This window comes from Schistocerca cancellata, chromosome 9 (genome assembly GCF_023864275.1).
Source record: "Schistocerca cancellata isolate TAMUIC-IGC-003103 chromosome 9, iqSchCanc2.1, whole genome shotgun sequence".
Taxonomy (NCBI): domain Eukaryota; kingdom Metazoa; phylum Arthropoda; class Insecta; order Orthoptera; family Acrididae; genus Schistocerca; species Schistocerca cancellata.
Genome location: NC_064634.1, coordinates 379,317,293 through 379,339,029, shown reverse-complemented (window position 1 = coordinate 379,339,029; position 21,737 = coordinate 379,317,293). Strand labels below are relative to the sequence as shown.

Here is a 21,737-nt window from a genome sequence, read left to right as displayed (position 1 = left end):
GCTATTTAACGTCACTAGGTATATTATTAGATCATGTGATGGAGTCATCTGACAATACATAATTAACTCATTTATTTTGTCAGTTTATCAATTACTCAATCTAAAAACATCACAGCTCGGTGGAATATTATGTAATCCCATCAAAAGCTAATCTCAGTATAATCTTGTTAATAGCTTCTCACACACTCATAAATGGAGTTTTATGAAACTATAATTTGACCCACATCCTCATTGGACTACATCCATAACTCACTCCTAAAATTTCATGGCCTGTCCTGACTTCTCTTGATTGCTTTGCCATAAAATATACCCAATATAGTAAAAATCCACTTCTAACCCATTCTTCTTCTGCGTAACTTCTCTTTGGGACCATATACTATGGAGTGATTCATTCTCTCACTGGTCAAATGGGATCTTAATAATTAATTTAATATAATCAAGTTTTAAGAGCAAGCTGGCCGAAGAATACAGTATTCTAATGTCAACAGGAATTTGAAGGAACACTAGAATTTTAACCAGGTATAATTAAACATGCTATACTTATGACTCATCTGCACTTCATGCAGCATTGTCAGATCATGTATCGGTCGTACACCAACTACACTGCACTTCCAGCACATCCTCATCCTCTAGGTTTGCCTATCCTTGGACTGTTTGCATTCCTCCTTTGGAGATTATTTACAAACATCACAAGGGCACTGTGTGTTGTGGACATTGTAGCAAGTCTAAACAATCTGTTGATACACCGATCAGATAAGTGCCATCAGGGGTGCCAGCCAAACTCACAATCTGCCGGCACATTTGCAACAGCGGTGCTGCTATTGAGGGATCACATTTCATCTGCAGGCCATTCAAGTTGTGACTCAACCATCTGCACCTTGCAGCCCATCAGTCAGAGCTTCGCAGATACCAGCCCAGAGGCTCGCATCTACACCGCTGTGCCATCTCTGTGCTGTGATGTCATAACACAATACAATTCACTGCATTTGCTTCACAACACAACACAATACACTGCACTGCACTACGAGCATTGCTTCCACAGCCACCTAGCATGGAATTTCAGAACAGGATTGGTGTTACTACAGTGGACTTTGTTTCTGTTACTCTTATGTGATGAAGGATGATCTTTCAGTTGTTATCCAGAACCGAACTTCACTGTGAACTCTGTGCTATAAATAAAAGAGTATTTAACTGCAACCTGGTAATCATCATTTGCCAATCAGCTATTACATGCTGCATTACCACTCAAGTCACTATATATTACTTCACTTTTTGCAAAATATTCTCTGCTATGGCTTTTACTTATTGTAAAACAACATAATTTTCAAAAAGAAATACTGAACCAAGGTTTAACACAAAAATTAATTTTTAATCATGAAGTCTGACATGATACAATTATAAATTTGGAGTATATCACTGGGATTACATGGCTACATTTAAAAAATCCATTTTTCTTTACATACTGTGTATATAAAGTACTTAACTGAACATCAATACAGCTTAAACACTAGTACACAATGTAGACTGTATCAAATGATCTTATGGTTGACGTTTCATGTTTTCAAATTACCTTTCCGTCTTCCTCATTTATTTTATGTTTTTAAGTTGTGACTTAATTTATGTAACAGCAGCAGTTGTCTGAAGCTACATATCCATGATACCGATAATAAAAAATATGAATTTATGTTGTTTAGAAACTTTATGGAGACAATTAAAGGTTACTGTTCGAGGCTTCCCCTGTGCTACTCTCTTTATTTTGGTTTCTTGAGGTTAGATCACTGATCTTCATAGCTTTAACTCAGAATGTAAATTTTTGGAAATATTTACTGCCTAAGTTGCTTCCAAGCTAATAAATGCACTGTCTTTTTCTTGTTTGATGTTCTGTGACATTGTTTTGTAAGATTCACATGTATCTTTTATGTTTTTATTTCTTTTCAGGTAAGTATTTACTGTGTGTAGATAACTTTCTGTCAATTCAATTAACGAATCATTCATGTAAGACTGTTGTTGTTGTCGTCTTCAGTCCAAAACTGGTTAGATGCATCTCTCCAGCTACTCTATCCTGTGCAAGCCTCGCCATCTACTGCAACCTACATCCTTCTGAATCTGCTTACTGTATTCATCACTTGGTCTCCCTCTATGAGTTTTAACCCTCCCCCCCTCAACCCACACATTTCCCTCCAATACTAAATTGGTGATCCCTTGACTTTTCAGAATGTGCCCTATTAATTGAGCCCTTCTTTTAGTCAAGTTGTGCCAAAAATTTCTTGTCTCCTCAAATCTATTCAGTACTACTCATTAATTACACGATCTACCCATCTAATCTTCAGCATTCTTCTGAAGCCCCACATCTCAAAAGCTTCTATTCTCTTCTTGTCTAAACTGTTTATTGTCCATGTTTCACTTTTATACATAGCTACACTCCATACAAACACCATAAAAAAAGACTTCCTAACACTTAAATCTAAATCCAATGTTACCAAATTTCTCTTGTTCAGAAGTGCATTTTTTGCCACTGCCTGTCTACATTTTTTTTTTTCTACTTGAGCCATTTTCAGTTATTTTGTAGTTCAAATAGCAAAACTCATCTACTACTTTAAGTGTGTCATTTCCTAATGTAATTCCCTTAGCATTATTTAATTTAATTTGACTACATTTCATTATCCATGCTTTGCTTTTGCTGAAATTCATCTTATATTCTCCTTTCAAGATACTGTCTATTCTGTTCAACTGTTCTTCCAGCTCCTTTGCTATCTCTGACAGAATTACAATGTCACTGCTAAACCTCAAAGTTTTTATTTCTTCTCTCTGAACTTTAATTCCTACACTAAATTATTCTTTGGTTTCCTTTACTGCTTCCTCAATATTCAGACTGAATAACATCAGCAATAGACTACAACCCTATCTCACTTTCTTCTCAATCACTGATTCCCTTCATTGTCCCTTGACTCCTAGAACTGCCATCTGGTTTTTGTACAAGTTGTAAAAGCCTTTTGCTCCTGGTATTTTCCCCTGCTATCTTCATAATTTCAAAGACTGCATTCCAGTCAAAAACATTCTCTAAGTTTACAAATGTTATATACATAAGTTTGCTTTTCCTTAACCTATCTTTTAAGAGAAGTCATTGGGTAGTATTACTTCACAAGTTTCTACATTTCTTCAGTATCCAAACTGATCTTCCTCGACATTGGCATCTACCAGTTTTTCTATTCTTCTGTAAGGAATTCAGGTTAGTATTTGCCACCTATGACTTATTAAACAGATATTTTAGTAACATTCACACCTGTCAGCACATGCAGTCTTTGGAACTGAAATTATTATATTATTCTTGAAGTCTTAGGGTATTTTGCCTGTGTCATACATCTTGCACACAAGACACAATAGTATTCTCATGGCTGGCTCTCCCGAGGCTATTATTAGTTCTAGATTAGATTAGTTTTTCGTTCCATAGATCTGTGCTGAGGAGATCCTCGTGGGTGTAGAACATGTCAATCTTCTTCTTCTTTTAAGCTGAAATAACAATATTAATAGTATGAATATATACAATACATAATTTGTTTCTATTAAAAAAATTGTCGATGGAGTAGAAGGAGTTGGCCACTAGTTTGTCTATCAGGCTCCTTTTAAACTGATCTTTATTTTTAACTAAATTTTTTATGTTTGCTGGCAAATTATTGAAGATGAGTGTTCCTGAGTAGTGGACCCCTTTTTGAACTAAAGTAAGTGATGGAGTGTTATCTAGTTGTCTTGTCATCTTGTTTTAACTTAGGTCTTTCAGTGTTCTGTCAAACTCTTCTCGTAGTATCATATCACCCATCTCATCTCCACCTGCAACCTCTTCCATTTCCATAATACTACCCTCAAGTATGTCTCGCTTGTATAGACCCTCTATATAGTCCTTCCACCTTTCTGCTTTCACTTCTTTGCTTAGGACTGGTTTTCCACCTGAGCTCTTGATATACAGCTGCTTCTCTTTCCTCCAAAGGCTTCTTTAATTATCCTGTGGGCAGTTTGTCTACCTTTCCCCTCATAAAATATGCTTCTGAATCCTTACATTTGTCCTCTAGCCATTCCTGCTTAGCTATTCTGCATTTCTTGCCAATCTCATTTTTTAGATGTTTGTATTCCCTTTCACCTGCTTCAATTGCTGCATTTTTAGATGTTCTCCTTTCATCAGTTAAATTCCACATCTATTTTGATAGCTAAAGATTTTTACTAGATGTGGTCTTTTTTCTTCAACTCTCATGCTTTCAACTTACCGGGGTCCCATCTCCATAACTGCCTACTTTTTCGCCATTTCTTCAGTTTTAATCTACAGTTCAAAGCCAATAAATTGTGGACAGAGCACACAACTGCCCCTGGTAATGTCTTAACATTTCAGAATTTGGTTCAAAAATGTCTGTCTTACCATTACATAACGAATCTGAAATCTCCCAGTGTTCCCAGGTTTCTTCCACATATACAACCAGCTTTCATGATACTTAAATCAAGTGTTAGCAATGTAAGCATATGTGGCAACTGGAGAGGGTTTCTGCTTCATTGCCTGTTGTAGTAGGATGTTAGATTTTGGTTAGATTTTTTCAACTTACTTGTAACCTCCTCCTGGTGAAGCTAAATAAGCTGAGGTGTTCACATAAACTTGCCAGTTCTACATGTCAACTGTGAAATCCACTGTTCATCAGTTGTTTCTTTTGACTTACCATGTAGCAGATGACAAGCCACTGCCAAAGACTTTACATTACCAGCAATTACAAAGGCAGGACAAAAGCATTTTATTATACTTATAAACTTTAGCAACAGCTCTGTCACAAAGGTCATCACACGAGAGACAATAACTTCCTCAGCTGGAACTTTAAAGGGCTCCAGGTTTTACTAAGCCACACACTTTTCATAAGTCAGAATGGCTGGCTCACCACATTATCTACAGTCATTTCTGAGTTAAGAGTATTCATTGTTTATTAACCACCTACAAAAGTCTTTCCACCTTGTTTTACATCTCACTTATTTCAGGTATGAAAGATTTATTTGACAGTGAATCTTCTTCTTCTTCTTCTTCTTTTATCATTTCACCCTCTTTGGAGTATCTGGATCAAGCATTTCTTTGTGCATTGTTCTTTTCTTAGGGCCTAGTATTTCTTCATTCTTTCTGATCTTTTCCTCTCTTCTTCCGAGATAAAGGGTTTGACTTTTGTGTAGATTTGTCTTGGAACCTTATGTTTCCATCTTTAGGAATTAATTTAGCTGTTCGATTGAAAAATCTGAAATCTTTAATTCTACTAGGTCCTTCTCAGTTTCCTTAAACCAGTTGGGTTTCGTTTTGCAGTTACATAAAAAGTCAAAGATTTGTTTGGTTAATCTGTTAGAATTCATACTGAGAAGATAACCATAAAAATTTATCCTCCTTTTTTGCATAGTATCTGAAAGTTTTTCAATTTTCTTGTAGAGAGTTTCATTTTTGATGTATATAATATTATTGTCTTGCAATTAAGCATCACTGAAATTTAATTTGTAAGTCAATAGATTATGTGGAATAAAAACTGAAGAATGAATCCAGTGCTTATCAACATGAGAGTGAGAGGTACTTATATTCAATCATGAACTGACTCTGATATTTGTGTGCCATATCAATATGTACACCAATATATGAAAATATATCATGATTAGGTAAGGGACACTCAAACACAAATCAGCAAAACCAAACTAGAGCTCTAACTGAATGATGGCAACACTTCTTTACATGAAAGAAAATGATGCTGAAGACTACCTACAAACACACAAAGATAATGGATAAAGGCGTGAAATGAGAAAGATTAAGTTAATGATCATGTAAAACTGAGAATGAGAAGCCTTACATAGCAGAGTCATCAAAATGTCATGTGGCACCCAACCTGCTGCAAGCCTTTCAGTGTAATGCCACATTAACAGCTTATAAGTAACTTTGATTTCTTATTTAATCGAGCAACTTCTTATTTGGCCCACAAAGCTGAGTGAGTTCTATAGCAGACCTATCCACATATGAAGATGGTTACCAGTAATCTACCCATGGCTTCCTTGCCTACAGCCACCTACGAGGCTAACCACTAGACCACTGAGCTAGCCCAGTAACATCACTAAGACTATATCTACTAACCTGTACATGTTGAGCATGTGCAGATGCAGCAGTAGACTTTTCTTCCTCAAGCTTTTGTGCCAGTAACCTCTTTTCTTGTTCAAGCCCTTCACAGCACTGCTGGCTGCTGTAAAGAAGTTGGTGCAAGCAAGATGCCTCTGCCCGAGCCTATATAAATCAAAACAAAAATTCTTGATATATGCAACACACAATGAAAAAATGACAACATAACATTATTTAGATTATTTAAGTAAAATGCATGATGCTTGCTTACTCACATCAGTTCCAATAGCATTTTTAAGACAAACTAAAGAATTTGATCATGGTTTTTGAAAGTCTACAAAAAGAGGTAAATTTACTCATATGTATCACTTCTACTTGGTGTCTGGAATGAGACATAGAAAGATGCTATATGGATTGTGAAAGCAAAGTCGATCACAACATCTAACTACAAACTCTGCGACCCTAAAGAAAATCTATAGCAAGTGCATTCTATTTCTTTCTTTATACGTAAGACATATTTATGATAACAGGAGAACACTAATGGTTCTGCTGACACCATACAATCTGTCCAAACCTAATTTTAGTAGTATTGTAAGAAATCATCCTTCAAATGGTAAATCAGTTCAATTCATCTATTTTGAATGAGGATCAACAACTAAAGGGCACAAGGATAAATAGGTTTCATAGGGGACCAACTCATTTGGCTAATTCCAAAAGTGTATTACGTATTAACAAAGGAAGCCATTGTGCAACATTAACATTCAATTAAACAACAGTCAGGTCTGTGGAAAGGATAGTGGCATAAGTATGGTAGGTACCACGTTAATGTGCATTCAAACAGATTTAATATGCAACACAAAAACTTCATTGAGTTAATCTATATCTATATACATTTTAAAAATGGATGTAAGTGTATATGTACCACATCTCCTCTTAAACCACTGGATTGGTATCAGTCATATGTGCTACTCATATACGAGGGTTGGGCAGCTATTTATTTACAGTTTAGTATTGCCCGACGAATTTGTAGCAGTTCTGAAGCGAATGCCGTGAAGTGTTTCCTTCAATTTAGAAATCGAGTTGAATTCACGAGGGCTTAAGTCAGGGGTGTGCAGTAGGTGGTATAGCACTTAGCAGCCCCATCAGTCAAACAAATCAGTAACAGCTTGCACTGTACGTGCTTGAGCATTGTCCTGCAAAATGATGGTCAGATCCTGCAGGAAGTGTCATCACTTCTGTCTCTAAGCTGGTTGTAGGTTGTGTTCCAAAAATGAACAGCAGGACTTGACCATCATTTTGCAGGACAACACTCAAGCATGTACAGTGCAAGCTGTTACTGATTTGTTTGACTGATGGGGCTGCTAAGTGACATACCATCTACTGCACTCCCATGATATACCACCTACTGCACTCCCCTGACTTAAGTCGTCGTAAGTTCAACTCTGTTTCTAAACTGAAGGAAACACTTCATGGCATTCACCTCAGAACTGCTACAAATTCATCGGGCAATAGACCACACTGCTCGAACTGTCAACACAACTGACACTGCTAAGAGTATCCTACGACTTCCACATCATTGGCAACGGGTTATACACAATGCTGGTGACTACTTTGAAGGTCAGTAAAACTTTGAAACATGTACCTATTTTGTACGAGCTGTAAATAAACAGTTGCCACTATTAAAGTTTCAACCTTCACAATTTAAAATATGGAAACAAGCACTGTATGAGTAAACAATACCTACCTTCCACAGGGATGGGGATGTAGTGGGGGAAAACGGGGAGAGAGAAGTTTAACACAGGAATATCTGGAGTAATTTTTACCAAATTTTGTGTACGCATCACTCATTATTTGTATAAAAATACTGTGAGGGTAATATGCTCCTGTGACGTTGATAACCACTAATATTAGTATCAAATCTATAGTCTCTGGGGTTGCTAGGCTTGAGGTGGGGGAAGAGGCAGGGGGAGGCAAAGACACTGACACCAGCATATCAGCCCCTTTCTGTAATACCCAAAGCAATTTCCATCAAACTTTACAATTGGATCAATTGGGGGTGGGGGTGGAGGGTGGGGGGGGGAGAGGGGGGGTGGAGGAAACAACAACCTGTGACAGTAGCACTAGTACCGCAATGGCTGAGGGTTGATATAAAAGCATTACTGACACGGATGCCTGCACCAATTTCAACCCAAATTTAGTACGTACATGACTCATTATTTGTATAAGTGTACTGCTAGACCAAGCAATGGGGATGTTAAGGGCTTGATCCATAAAAATGCCCCACCATGAACGACGGACCTTGCCATTGGTGGGGAGGTTTGCGTGCCTCAGCGATACAGATGGGCGTACCGTAGGTGCAACCACAACGGAGGAGTATCTGTTGAGAGGCCAGACAAACATGTGGTTCCTGAAGAGGGGCAGCAGCCTTTTCAGTAGTTGCACGGGCAACAGTCTGGATGATTGACTGAGCTGGCTGGCCTTGTAACACTAACCAAAATGGCCTTGCTGTGCTGGTACTGCGAATGGCTGAAAGCAAGGGGGAAACTACAGCCGTAATTTTTCCCAAGGGCATGCAGCTTTACTGTATGGTTAAATGATGATGGTGTCCTCTTGGGTAAAATATTCCGGAGGTAAAATAGTCTCCCATTCGGATCTCCGGGCGGGGACTACTCAAAAGGACGTCATTATCAGGGGAAAGAAAACTGGCGTTCTACGGATCGGAGCGTGGAATGTCAGATCCCTTAATCGGGCAGGTAGGTTAGAAAATTTAAAAAGGGAAATGGACAGGTGAAAGTTAGATATAGTGGGAATTAGTGAAGTTCGGTGGCAGGAGGTACAAGACTTTTGGTGAGGTGAATACAGGGTTATAAATACAAAATCAAGTAGGGGTAACGCAGGAGTAGGTTTAATAATGAATAAAAAAAATAGGGAGTGCACGTAAGCTACTACAAACAGCATAGTGAACGCATTATTGTGGCCAAGATAGACACGAAGCCCACGCCTACTACAATAGTACAAGTTTATATGCCAACTAACTCTGCAGATGAAGAAATTGATGAAATGTATGATGAGATAAAAGAAATTATTCAGGCAGTGAAGGGAGACGAAAATTTAATAGTCATGGGCAACTGGAATTCGAGAGTAGGAAAAGGGAGAGAAGGAAACATAGTAGGTGAATACGAATTGGGGGTAAGAAATGAAACAGGAAGCCGTCTAGTAGAATTTTGCACAGAGCACAACTTAATCATAGCTAACACTTGGTTCAAGAATCATAAAAGAAGGTTGTACACATGGAAGAACCCTGGAGATACTAGAAGGTATCAGATAGATTATATAATGGTAAGACAGAGATTTAGGAACCAGGTATTAAACTGTAAGACATTTCCAGGGGCAGATGTGGACTCTGACCACAATCTTTTGGTTATGAACTGTAGATTATAACTGAAGAAACTGCAAAAAGATGGGAATTTAAGGAGATGGGACCTGAATAAACTGACTAAACCAGAGGTTGTAGAGAGTTTCCGGGAGAGCATGAGGGAACAATTGTCACGAATGGGGCAAAGAAATAAAGTAGAAGAAGAATGGGTAGCTCTGAGGAATGAAGTATTGAAGGCAGCAGAGGATCAAGTAGGTAAAAAGACCAGGGCTCTTAGAAATCCTTGGGTAACAGAAGAAATATTGAATTTAATTTATGAAAGGAGAAAATATTAAAATGTAGTAAATGAAGGAGGCAAAAAGGAATACAAATGTCGCAAAAATGAGATCGACAGGAAGCGCAAAATGGCTAAGCAGGGATGACTAGAGGACAAATGTAAGGATGTAGAGGCTTATCTCACTAGTGGTAAGATAGATACTGCCTACAGGAAAATTAAAGAGACCTTTGGAGAAAAGAGAACCACTTGTATGAACATCAAGCGCTCAGATGGAAACCCAGTTCTAAGCAAAGAAGGGAAAGCAGAAAGGTGGAAAGAGTATACAGAGGGTCTATACAAGGGCAATGTACTTGAGGACAATATTATGGAAATGGAAGATGGTGTAGATGAAGATGAAATGGGAGATACGATACTGCGTGAAGAGTTTGACAGAGCACTGAAAAACCTAAGTCGAAACAAGGCCCCAGGAGCAGACAACATTCCATTAGAACTACTGACCGCCTTAGGAGAGCCAGTCCTGACAAAACTCTACCATCTGGTGAGGAGGGTAAAAATCGTAGAGGGAGACCAAGAGATGAATACACTAAGCAGATTCAGAAGGATGTAGGTTACATTAAGTATTGGGAGATGAAAAAGCTTGCACAGGATAGAGTAGCATGGAGAGCTGCATCAAACCAGTCTCAGGACTGAAGACCACAACAACAACATAAAAATGTTCTACAATCACCTGCTGGTATTTTGTTAATGTAGATTACTTTAAAACAGGAATCGGCAAGCAATTTTAGGATCTGATACTTTTAAGAATCTGTATCGATGTCCTGAAGAAAAACCTCATATTCCTTACTAATTTTTTATTTTAATTTTCATTCTCAGACTAATATCAAATACAATAGATAGGCATATCCGTATTAAAAACCCAGAAAAGAAATTATATGTTTCACTATTTTTTATTTTATTTTCACTCACAAAAATATGAAATACAACAGATAGGCCTGTTTGTACTGAAAAATCAAGAAAACATCTATATTCAGTGCTATCTTTATTTTAATTTTCACTCAAAAATATAAAATCAAGCAATAATAATGCACGGAAAGTTCTGGTTGAGAATAACGAATTAGGAAATGCAACACACACACACACACACACACACACACACGCACACACGCACGCACGCACGCACGCACGTCTCCTTACATTGTGCTCATTGAACTGCCAGTTCTTTCCTGGCCCATGGTGAGTGTACTGGGGTGAGGTAGGGGTGCAGGGTGGCGTGGGTTGGGGTGGGGTGGGGTATGAAGAGAGGTGGGAGGCAGGGACAGGGTTGGGGGGAGGTGTCTAGCGACTCATGGCAGGGAGGGGAGACACATCCATGGGCAAGTAAGAGTGCAAATAGAGAAGGCAGGTGGCAGATAGCTGAGTGCACGATATCACAGATTATGGCGTTAGATGGCAGGACAGAAGTAGCTGACACATATTTGGGTGGGGGTGATGGGAAACTGGTGGTGTGCACACACGCAAGCAACAGCCCCTCCCCCCCTCCCCCAACCCTTACACACACTAGTGGATGGGGGCTAGGGGGAAAGCGATTTGCCTCAGGTTTAGGCCAGGAAGGTTACAGAAATGAAGGATGTGCTGTACAGATAGCTCCCATCTGTGCAGCTCAGAAAAGCTGGTGGTGGTGGGGAGGATTCAAATGGTACAGGTTATGAAGAAGCCACTGAAATCTCTCATGTCGCACTCTGCTGACTGTTGTGCCACTGGGTGGTCGGCCTTGTTTTTGGCGACAGTTTGATGGTGGCCATTGATTCTGGTTGACAGCTGGATGGTTGTCATATCTATGTAAAAAACTGTGCAGTGGTTGCAGCAGAGCTGGTACATAATATGGCTGCTTTCACAGGTGGCCCAGTGTCTCATGGGGCAGGATAAGCCTGTGATGGGATGGGAGTAAGAAGTGCTGGGTGGATGGATATGGCAGGACTTGCATCTGGATCTCTCACAAGAGTATCATCCCCCTGGCAGGGGACTGGGCGTGGGACTGACATACAGATTGAATAACATGTTGTGAAGGTTGGGTGGGTGGTGGAACACTGCTTTGCGAGGGGATGGAAGTCTCTTGAGTAGGATGACCCTCATTTCAGAGCATGATGACCGATAATCAAAGTGTTCCAGTCACAGGTGGTTTTGGGTGACAAAGGGGGCACTTCTTTCTGGTTCATTCATGGGATGGACATGAGAGTCAGATGTGTGTGGGGACATGGCACGGGAGGATTGTTTGTGAATTAGGTATGGAAAATATTGTTTGTCTGCGAAGGTCTATGTGAAGCCTCCAGCATACTGAGTCAGGGAGTTCTTATCACTGCAGATGTGTCTGTCATTGGTAGCCAGGCTGTATGGTAAGGAATTTTTTGTGTGGAAGGGGTGGCAGCTGTCAAAGTGCAAGTACTGTTGGTGATTGATGGGTTTGATGTGGACTGAGATGTGGATGGAGCCATCTGTGAGGAGGAGATCGACATCTAGGAAGGTGGCACGGCACAATAGGTGGAGTACCAGGTGAAGTGGATGGGGGAGAACGCGTTGAGATTATGGAGGAAGGATAATAGAGTATCCTGGCCTTGGGTCCAGATTATAAAGATATCATCAATAAACCTGGGAAGCTAGGAACATTTCCTTTAGGTGGCCCATGAAGAGGCTGACATAAGAGGGTGCCACACAGATGCCCATAGTTGTGCCACTAATTTGTTTGTATACCTTCCTTCCAAAGGTGAAGTAGTTAAGGGTTAGGATGTGGTTGGTAAGGTGTATGAGGAATGAAGTGGTGGGTTTGGAATCTACAGGGTGTAGGGGGAGAGGTAGTGTTCAGTTACGGCAAGGCCGTGGGCATGAGGTATGTTGGTGTATAACAAGGTTGCATCTACAGTGATGAGTAGGGACCCAGGAGGTAACAGTGTGGGAATGGTGCAGAGCTAGTGCAGGAAGTGGTTGGTATCTTTGATGTGGGAGGCTAGGTTGAGGACAATTGGTTGCATGTGTTGGTCAACAAGGGCTGAAATTCTTTCGATGGGAGCACTGTAACCAGTGATAATTAAGGGGCCCGGGATTTGTTAGGTTTTTGGATTTCAGGCAGCACAGGCTGCTGTTGGGGTGAGCAAGGAAACGGATTCACTCCATTTCGTCACAAAAGTGGTGAAACCTATGTCTGCCAGGAGTTTGATCAGGTCAGGATCCGTTTTTAGGTTGTGTAGGGGAGATCTTTCTTCTACTGAAAGGTTGTTGTTCTTAGGGAAGGATAGCGTGCCCAGGTTGGAAGTTAGGAAATCCTGGTAGGTGGCTAGGGGAAGGTTAAGCAGAAGTATGGGAGGGTCACAATTGAATGGTACAAACTGGGACATGCAATGTTCATTGTTAGGATTGGACTGGATTTAGTTGGAGGGGTTGGTGGCAACGAAGCGTTTCCACTGTAGGGAGTGAGATAAGGAAAGTATTTATTTCACAAGTCCAACAAAGTTAAACCTGGGAGTAGGTCTGAATGTGAGGCCTTTGGATAGGACTGAAACTTCTGTGGGGCTGAGGATTTTGGTGGAGAGATTAGCAACAGTGCTCTGGTATTATTTCGGTTCTGGATTTAGTGGTTTGTTGGTAGGGGGTTTTGGAGGATGTGGTAAGTTGAAAATGTCAGTTACGCAGGTTCTGGTGCTATGAGGGGTTGATGAGGAGGAACATTGGGAGTTGGGTGGGGTTGGATAGTAGTGGCCCAAGGTGGGAATAGGATTTCAGCGGGCTGGATAACTTGCAGAGGAGGTGTTTGGAATGTTGTTCTGGGTGTTGGATGGTCATGATATCAATTTAGGAAGAACATTTCAAACACCATCTCCACAAGTTATCCAGCCTGCTGAAATCCTTGGGGCACTGCTATCCAACCCCCACCCAGCGTAAAATCCCAAAACCCCCTACCAGCACTGCATGCAATCCAGAACTGATACAATACCAAAACAATGTTGTTAACCTCTCCACCAAAATCCTCCGACCTACAGAAGTTTCAGTCCCATCCAAAGGCCTCACATTCAGCTCTATTCCTAGGTTTAACCATGTTGACTTTTGAAAGATCTCCTCTTCTTCTCCTGCTCCCTACAGTGGAAACACTTCTTTGCCACCAACTCCCCCAACCAAAACCAATGCAATCCTAACATCGAACACTGTCTGCCCCAATTTGTACCACCATCCAACTGTAACCCTCCCACACTTCCACCTAAACATCCCTGTGTCACCTTCCAGGAATACCTAACTTCCAACTCGGACTCGCTATCCTTCCCCAGGTCCCTCCCTAAAAACAGCAACCATTCAGCAAAAGAAAGGACTGACTGGCACAACCTAAAAATGGATCCTGACCTGATCATGCTCCAGCAGACAAAAGTTCCACCACTGTTGTGACAAACTGGAGTGACTAATTGACAGAGGACCTCCACCTGATGTCCTACACCTCTACATGCAAGCTCTGCCAAAGTGACCCCAACCCAGAAGTCCAATATAACTTCCAATTCCTGCTGAAGTCCTTAGGCCATTTCTAGAACCTCTCCCCTGAATCAATTTCCCTGCTCACTCCAACAGCAGCCCGCAATGCAACATTCTATGTGCTGCCTGAAATCCACAAACCTAACAAATCCTGAGCACCCCATTGTTGCTGGTTACAGTGCTCCCACCGTAAGAATTTCAGCCCTTGTTGACCAACACATGCAACCAATTGTCCTCAACCTAGCCTCCCACATCAAAGATACCAACCACTTCCTGCACCAGCTCTGCACCATTCCCACACTGTTACCTCCTGGGTCCCTACTCGTCACTGTAGATGCAACGTTGTTACACACCAACATACCTCATGTCTATGGCCTTGCAGTAACTGAACACTACCTCTCCCCCTACACCCTGTAGATTCCAAACCCACCACTTCATTCCTCATATACCTAACCAACCACATCCTAACCCTTAACTACTTCACCTTTGGAAGGAAGGTATACAAACAAATTAGTGGCACAACCATGGGCATCTGCGTGGACCCTCCTATGTCAACCTCTTCATGTGCCACTTAAAGGAAATGTTCCTAGCTTCCCAGGTTTATTGATGATATCTTTATAATCTGGACCCAAGGCCAGGATACTCTATTATCCTTCCTCCATAATCTCAACACGTTCTCCCCCATCCACTTCACCTGGTACTACACCTATTGTGCCGTGCCACCTTCCTAGATGTCAATCTCCTCCTCACAGATGGCTCCATCCAGATCTCAGTCCACATCAAACCCATCAATCACCAACAGTACCTGCACTTTGACAGCTGCCACCCCTTCCACACCAAAAAATCCCTCCCATACAGCATGGCTACCCTTGACAAATACATCTGCAGAGATGAGAACTCCCTCGCTCAGTATGTTGAAGGCCTGAGAAAGGCCTTTGCCAACAGGCAAAATCTTCCATACCAAATACACAAACAACTCTCCTGTGCCATGTCCCCACACACATCTGACTCTCACGTCCATCCCATGAATGAACCATAAAGAAGTGTCCCATTTGTCATCCAAAACCACCTGTGACGAACGAGTGAACCACATCCTTCATCAGTGTTTTGATTATCTGTCATCATGCTCTGAAATGAGGGACATCCTACCCAAGATACTTCCTTCCCCTCCTAAAGCAGTGTTCTGCTGACCACCCATCCTTCACATCATCTTAGTCGATCTCTATATCACTCCCATCCCCAGTCCCCAGCCACAAGGATGATACCCTTGTGGAAGACTCAGACACAAGACCTGCCATATCCATCCACTGCAAAAGGAGCTACTTCTGTGTCAAAGTGATTGCTGCTGTACACCAAAGGAGCTGCAGCGCAAAGGAGGTGCTTCATTGTCAATCATCGCTGGCGAATGAACTCGGCTGAAGTTTCATAAAATAGATATAAGATACTGTTTGAGTTACGAGCACAAAAAGATATTGTTTAAATGTATATGCTTTCTCCGATTTAATTGAGTTTTCAGAGGTTGCCAGAGTCTGAAATCAATTTATAAAATTTCCTTGTTCATTAAATAAAATTTTTGGGTTGTATTCATGTGTCCAGAGCTTTTATGTGGATCGACATAACATGCTGCGACAGCTTGTTCCCTTCCACCCCCACTCTTCACCGCACTCTCCTGCGCTGCACAGCAAAACAATTATGTATTTAATACATTTACAACTAACCGTTAAGAATTCTAATTACTTAGCAGTTAATCACACACAACTAGAAAAAGTTATAAGGGTGGAAATCAAATGAACTGTTATCTACAGAAAAATATTTTTTTAAAAATAATGTGAGTATGTAATTTATAATTTCAAAACATTTTTGGCAGGTCAGTTTTTGACCTCCCACCATCCAGATCTGGACCGCGGTCTGCCAGTTGCCGACTGCTGCTTTAGAAGTATGTAATGCTGTTTCCCTCTTATTTGTGCTATTCAGTGTTTTAACAAGGTCACAAGGATAAGCACTGAAGTGGGCCGATAATTTTATCAACAGGTTTTGGTGGGACATATGATCATATCACATGGCTGAGTCTGTACCATATTGTGTGTGTGTGTGTGTGTGTGTGTGTGTGTGTGTGTGTGTGTGTGTGTGTCCCCTACACATCCTCCTGAATTGCTGGCTCAATTTCAGCCTACTTTGGTACACACACTACTGGGAAGAAGTACTGTGGGGGTAAGTGGTAGACGGAGAGAGAGAGGGGGTGGAAGAGAGATGGACTGAGAGAGTGGTGAGGAGGAGATCGTCAAAGAAAGAAAAGATGAGGGCAGGGGGATGCGTAGGAGGCAGGTGGCAGAGGGAGAATGGTAGTGGACAGGTGGAAAAGGAAGAGCATGCCATGAGGCAGACGGAAGTATTGTAGGTGCAAGAAACTCTTACTACTCCTATTATCCATTTCATAATGACTGACTTCGGATTTTGAGCTTATATTCCGGTTACATTGCATGACAAACACCAATGAGCTGTACCTTGCCGGAATCAGGAAATGTCTACTTTTATTTAGTGATTACATTTTAATTGAAATGCAGCCAACATATGTGATAGTATTTAAAAGAAAACGCTTTTTGAAACATTTTTTGGTGAGAGACAGAAGACAACAAACTGTGTTTAAGAGAAAAATTTCCTTTGCATAGTTTAAAGATAAAAACTTGTTATATTTGCAGGAAGGTTTTTGTTATTTCCTGACTAGTTGTTTCATTGCTATAACACCAAAAGCAAGATGCTGTGATTGAGCTTACTGTTGAAGCTAAAGTGGCACAGAAAGCACAAGTGTAACGCTTGAACTTTTGTTGGTTACATTGTATGTCATTAGTAATTAACACTCCTCATGTTTGTCAGCTAAGAATTTGCAAAGCAAATGCATTAGTAGCTACAATATATGTACAACAATATGGGAAATTGCAAGTGAACACTCGACATACAAGCAGCTCTCAATTCATGAACCATGATATGTATTGTACATTTTAATATAAATGAAAAATTGATTAGCTCAAATAAATTTTGCAGGAAAGAACGATGAATGAAATAAAACTTAACTTAATCACTTTCCTTGTTAGCTGAGGTCTCACTGGTGCTATTGCAGTTCTCTCCCTCCGGTCAGCAATGGTCTTGTTATTCAAGTCACTGAACTCTGTGTGCATAACAACTTTCAAGTTTGTGTACATGACTCACTGAATTCCTCTAGAAACTTTGGGGAACACTTCCCACAGTGGTGCGACACAAGTATCATGTCTTAAAATGCTTGTCCTCCTTTTTTACCTTGTCCTTGACAAAGGCCCAAATACATCCAATGGCATTGAAATTGCAGTGCACCACAGGCCATCACAGGCGTTTTATATCCTTGTCCACTGAGCAGAATACACTTTCAAAAAGTATTCTTGTCACCTGAAGTGTGGTCATGTGTGTACCAGTGGGCTTCTAGTAAATTCCTCATATGATGCGGCATTAGATGGAAGCTCTGTATTGTTGCTCTCCACCCATGCAACGGTAGAATACTTTCTTCATTTTGAAGATGGCTATTGGATTTATCATTATGTGATAGGTAGCCTGACCTAAAACAAATACAAATCTGTCTGGTAATTTTGTCAAGAATGTTCCTCAGCCGCTTTGCTTAGTGTTTGGCATTCATCTCAGAATTATAATTTGCACATCATTTTTATGCAATAAAACATAAAGCACCATCTTGCAAGAACCCATCTTCATTCCCAATGAAGCAGATTTTAATCCTTTTTCTAGAACTGGTCAGTGTTTAGGTTCTTCCTTTCCAGACATTCCACTCTTGTCATGATAATCATGTACATTTTCTGATGCAGAAAACATTTTCTTCTCATAACATACAGGCTTTCTGGAATGATTTGCACTACATCAACTCTCATTAGTGTTTCTGCATGAAACAGTCTTTTTCTTGCTATTATGTTTTTTTTTCCCATCTGCACAGGTTTTTTGTTGAACTTTTTGTCTGTGTAGCCTAATTTTCAAACAATGCATTGAAGGGTTTTTTCACTCAAATTATGAAAGTCTCCCACCTCCCAGTATTCAACTTTTCCAATATGGCTGCTATTGTTATAAACTGACTTTCCACATAGAAAGCATGTATTTTCCTTCTTATGACTCTCTGTGTAAACTTGTCTAATGCAAACTTCTCTCACCTGCTACAATTCTTTTCTGGTGATACAAGATATGAAGTTTCTCCACATTCCTTGAAACTAGCATTCAGAAGTTCTCTTTACTGGCTGTCATGTTGATCTGCTCATGCCCTGTTGTTTTTCAGCCTTAAAGGAAGTACACGCTCTGTTCACCACAGACTTTTCACCACCCCATAAATGGATGCTTACTTTCACAAAAGTACATGGCAACTAATCATGTTATAATGACTGTCATGTTATAATGACTGTCTCCAACTACGAATGGGAGCACGACTGTTTCCTAACTGATGGGAAGCATCAACGTGAACACTGCAACAATGAAGTGAAAATACTTTTCAGAGGTCTGGGAATATAGCAATTGTAGGCACATGTGTAAATGTATGTATGTATGTATGTATGTGTGTGTGTGTGTGTGGGGGGGGGGGGGGGGGAAATCATTCAGAAGGCAGCTTTTAGCTGAAAAATTTACTTGTTTAGCAGTCTTTTTGTTATGCCTGTCTATGACTCAACATATGTACTATACGGTGAGTAGCAATCTATCCTTTTTACAATGTTGTCATTATTCCATCTCGAATTTTCCATTATTTGATATCAAAGGTCATAGAACATCGTGTGAAAGAGCAACTCTGCAGCTACTTTGAAAACAGTAAGCTAATCTCTTCTTTGTGGTATGGCTTTAGGCTAGGTATATCTACCACTGAAGCTGTAAAAACTCGCATTTCTGATGTTTCTGAATGTTTTGAAAGCCATTCTTTTGTTCGTTCTATGCTCCTTGACCTGAGCAAAGCATCTGAAACTGTATCATGTGATATCTAATAGTTGTCAATGTAAATAACTGTGGATCAAATGCCCTACCTGTTGCTAAAGGAGTGCCACAAGATTCTGTCCTGGGACATTTTCTGTTTCTAATCTACATGAATGACCTACACAGTTCTTTGTCCTACATGACAGTAATATATGCTGATAATTCAACTGTCATAATGACCATTCCTTAAATAGATGAAATGAAAATCAAACAATGATAATGTTGGGTATCTCTAGGCAATGGCTACAAAAATTGAACTAATACTAAATAAAAGCAAAAGTGAAATAATAAAATGTTATCTCCACAAATTAAATTAAATGGTAAATGAGTGTGAATCTGCCAGACTACTAGGAACACTTTTGGACCTACAACTAAAATGAGAAGCGCACACAGGCCAATTGTGCATAGAATTATCACATGTGATTTAATTATTATGCAAATTAAAACCCTGTCTCAGTAATGAATAGAGCCCGGATTTTAATGACAAGTCATATTTTTTTCTGAACTATAGGGTGAATTTTAGAACAATTTATACACAAATCTAGGCTTTTTAGTGTTGAAAAATGTATTTTGGTTGTGCATATAGAGTCATATTTCAACAAATATTAGCAATAGGTCATATTACGGCTAACTTTTAATATAGGTCATATTTCCGTCAACTTCTGCCAAAAATGCATATACCGTTTTTCTCTTATCTTACGGGACACACAAGTAAGAAAACGAATATATTGCTCACGAGACTATATTTAACGTGTATTTGTGAACGATAAACAGATAAATTAGTACACAGATTTATTTCTCAAGACTGTAGCAGAAAATTGATGTACCACAACAGTTGTTTCGCAAACATAAAACATTGTTACGCACAGTCGACAATACGCTCTCAGAGCCAACAAATGCGGCTTCTGCCGTAATAATCATTGCAGTCGCACAGGTGTACTCAGTAACCAGTTTGAATACAGCCTTTGCCTTGTTGAACATGCCTAAACAAAGTGCTCCGACAGCGTGAAGTTGCGAGGATATGTTCGAGGATTTGGAGAGAAGTTCTATAGTACTGATGGGGAAATATTATTTTGTAAACTGTGTGAAGTTAAAGTTAGTGCAGAAAAGCACTTTAATGTGCAACAACACTGTAATGCCGCTAACCACAGCAGCTGTGTGAAATGAAGTGCTGAAAATAACAGCAGGCAAACTCTGTTATTTGAACAGACAGGTCAATAGTCAACTGTGCAATCATTCTGCAAGGATTTGTGTGAGATGATAGTGGCCTGCAACATCCCATTGGAAAAGCTGAAGAATCTACGCTTCAGACGGTTCTTGGAGAAGTACACAACACATCCTGTTCCAGATGATCTACACTGACAAAGAACTATTTATCCGTATGCTACAATGATGTGATCAACAAAATAAGAATTACTATTGCTGAGCAAAAGATCTGGCTGTTGATAGATGAAACTATGGATATTAGTGGGTGATATATTGCAAATGATGTTGTTGTTGGTGTTCTAAAAGTTGATGGCCCTGGAGATACGTTCCTTTCTAACGTGCAAAACTCTCGATAGAGTAAACAATTTGACGATTGCTATTTTGTTTGACAACTCTCTGAAGCTACTGTGCCAGATGGTGTGAAAAGAGACAATGTTTTGCTGCTTGTAACACATGGTGCTTCATATATGGCTAAAGCAGCCAAAGGGCTTCAGATTCTCTACCCCAGTATGGTGTACGCCACTTGCCTTGCGCATGCGTTGCTCAGAGTTGCCGAAGAGGTGCGATCAAATTACCCTGATGTTGACAAATTAATTTCCTGTGGCAAGAAAATCTATGTGAAGGCTCCACTACGGGTGCAGAAATTCAAGGAACAAGCACCTTCAACGCGCCACCCACCTAAACCTGTTCTTATACAATGCGGTTCTTGGCTTAATGCTGCTGAGTATTACTGCACCAACTACACCCAAATAAAGACAATTGTCTGTGAGCTTGATAGCGATGAATCAAGTGCTATCAAAAATGTGAAAGAAGTTTTTACAGATACATTGTCTCAAAACTTGGCATACATCAACATCAATTTTTCAGTGGTATCAAAAGCCATCAAATGACTGGAAGCTGTTGGCACGCAGCTATGTGAGGCCCTGAGTATTGTGCAACATGTGCAGAGTGAGTTGGGTCGAGCTCGTCGTGGTCATGGTCATGTGGCTGACAAAGTGAAAACCAAATGGCAAAGTGTTCCCCAATGGAATCCTGGATATTCTACACCGTGCAAAATTAGGGACAGTCTTTCAGGGAATTACACAACATTTGAAGATACTGAAACAAAGCTGAACTCGGTGACCTGGCTGCCTTCAAATACACTCCAGTGACGTCTTGTGAAGTGGAGAGGAGCTTTTCCAGGTACAAAACTATCCTCAGCGACAACCGAAGATCTTTGACAATGGAAAATCTGAAAATGCACTTTGTGATCCAGTGCAACTTTGCAGATA

General features: G+C 40.3%; 1 protein-coding gene across 1 annotated transcript in view; it reads right to left on the bottom strand.

Moving 5' to 3' along the window:
- The window catches only part of LOC126100817 (uncharacterized), a 157,193-nt gene that overhangs the window by 24,041 nt on the left and 111,415 nt on the right, over window positions 1–21,737 (bottom strand). Inside the window, exon 10 of the mRNA XM_049911448.1 lies at window positions 6,131–6,277. Within this exon, the coding sequence (XP_049767405.1) occupies window positions 6,131–6,277 (147 nt within the window). The remainder of the gene's footprint in view (window positions 1–6,130; window positions 6,278–21,737) is intronic.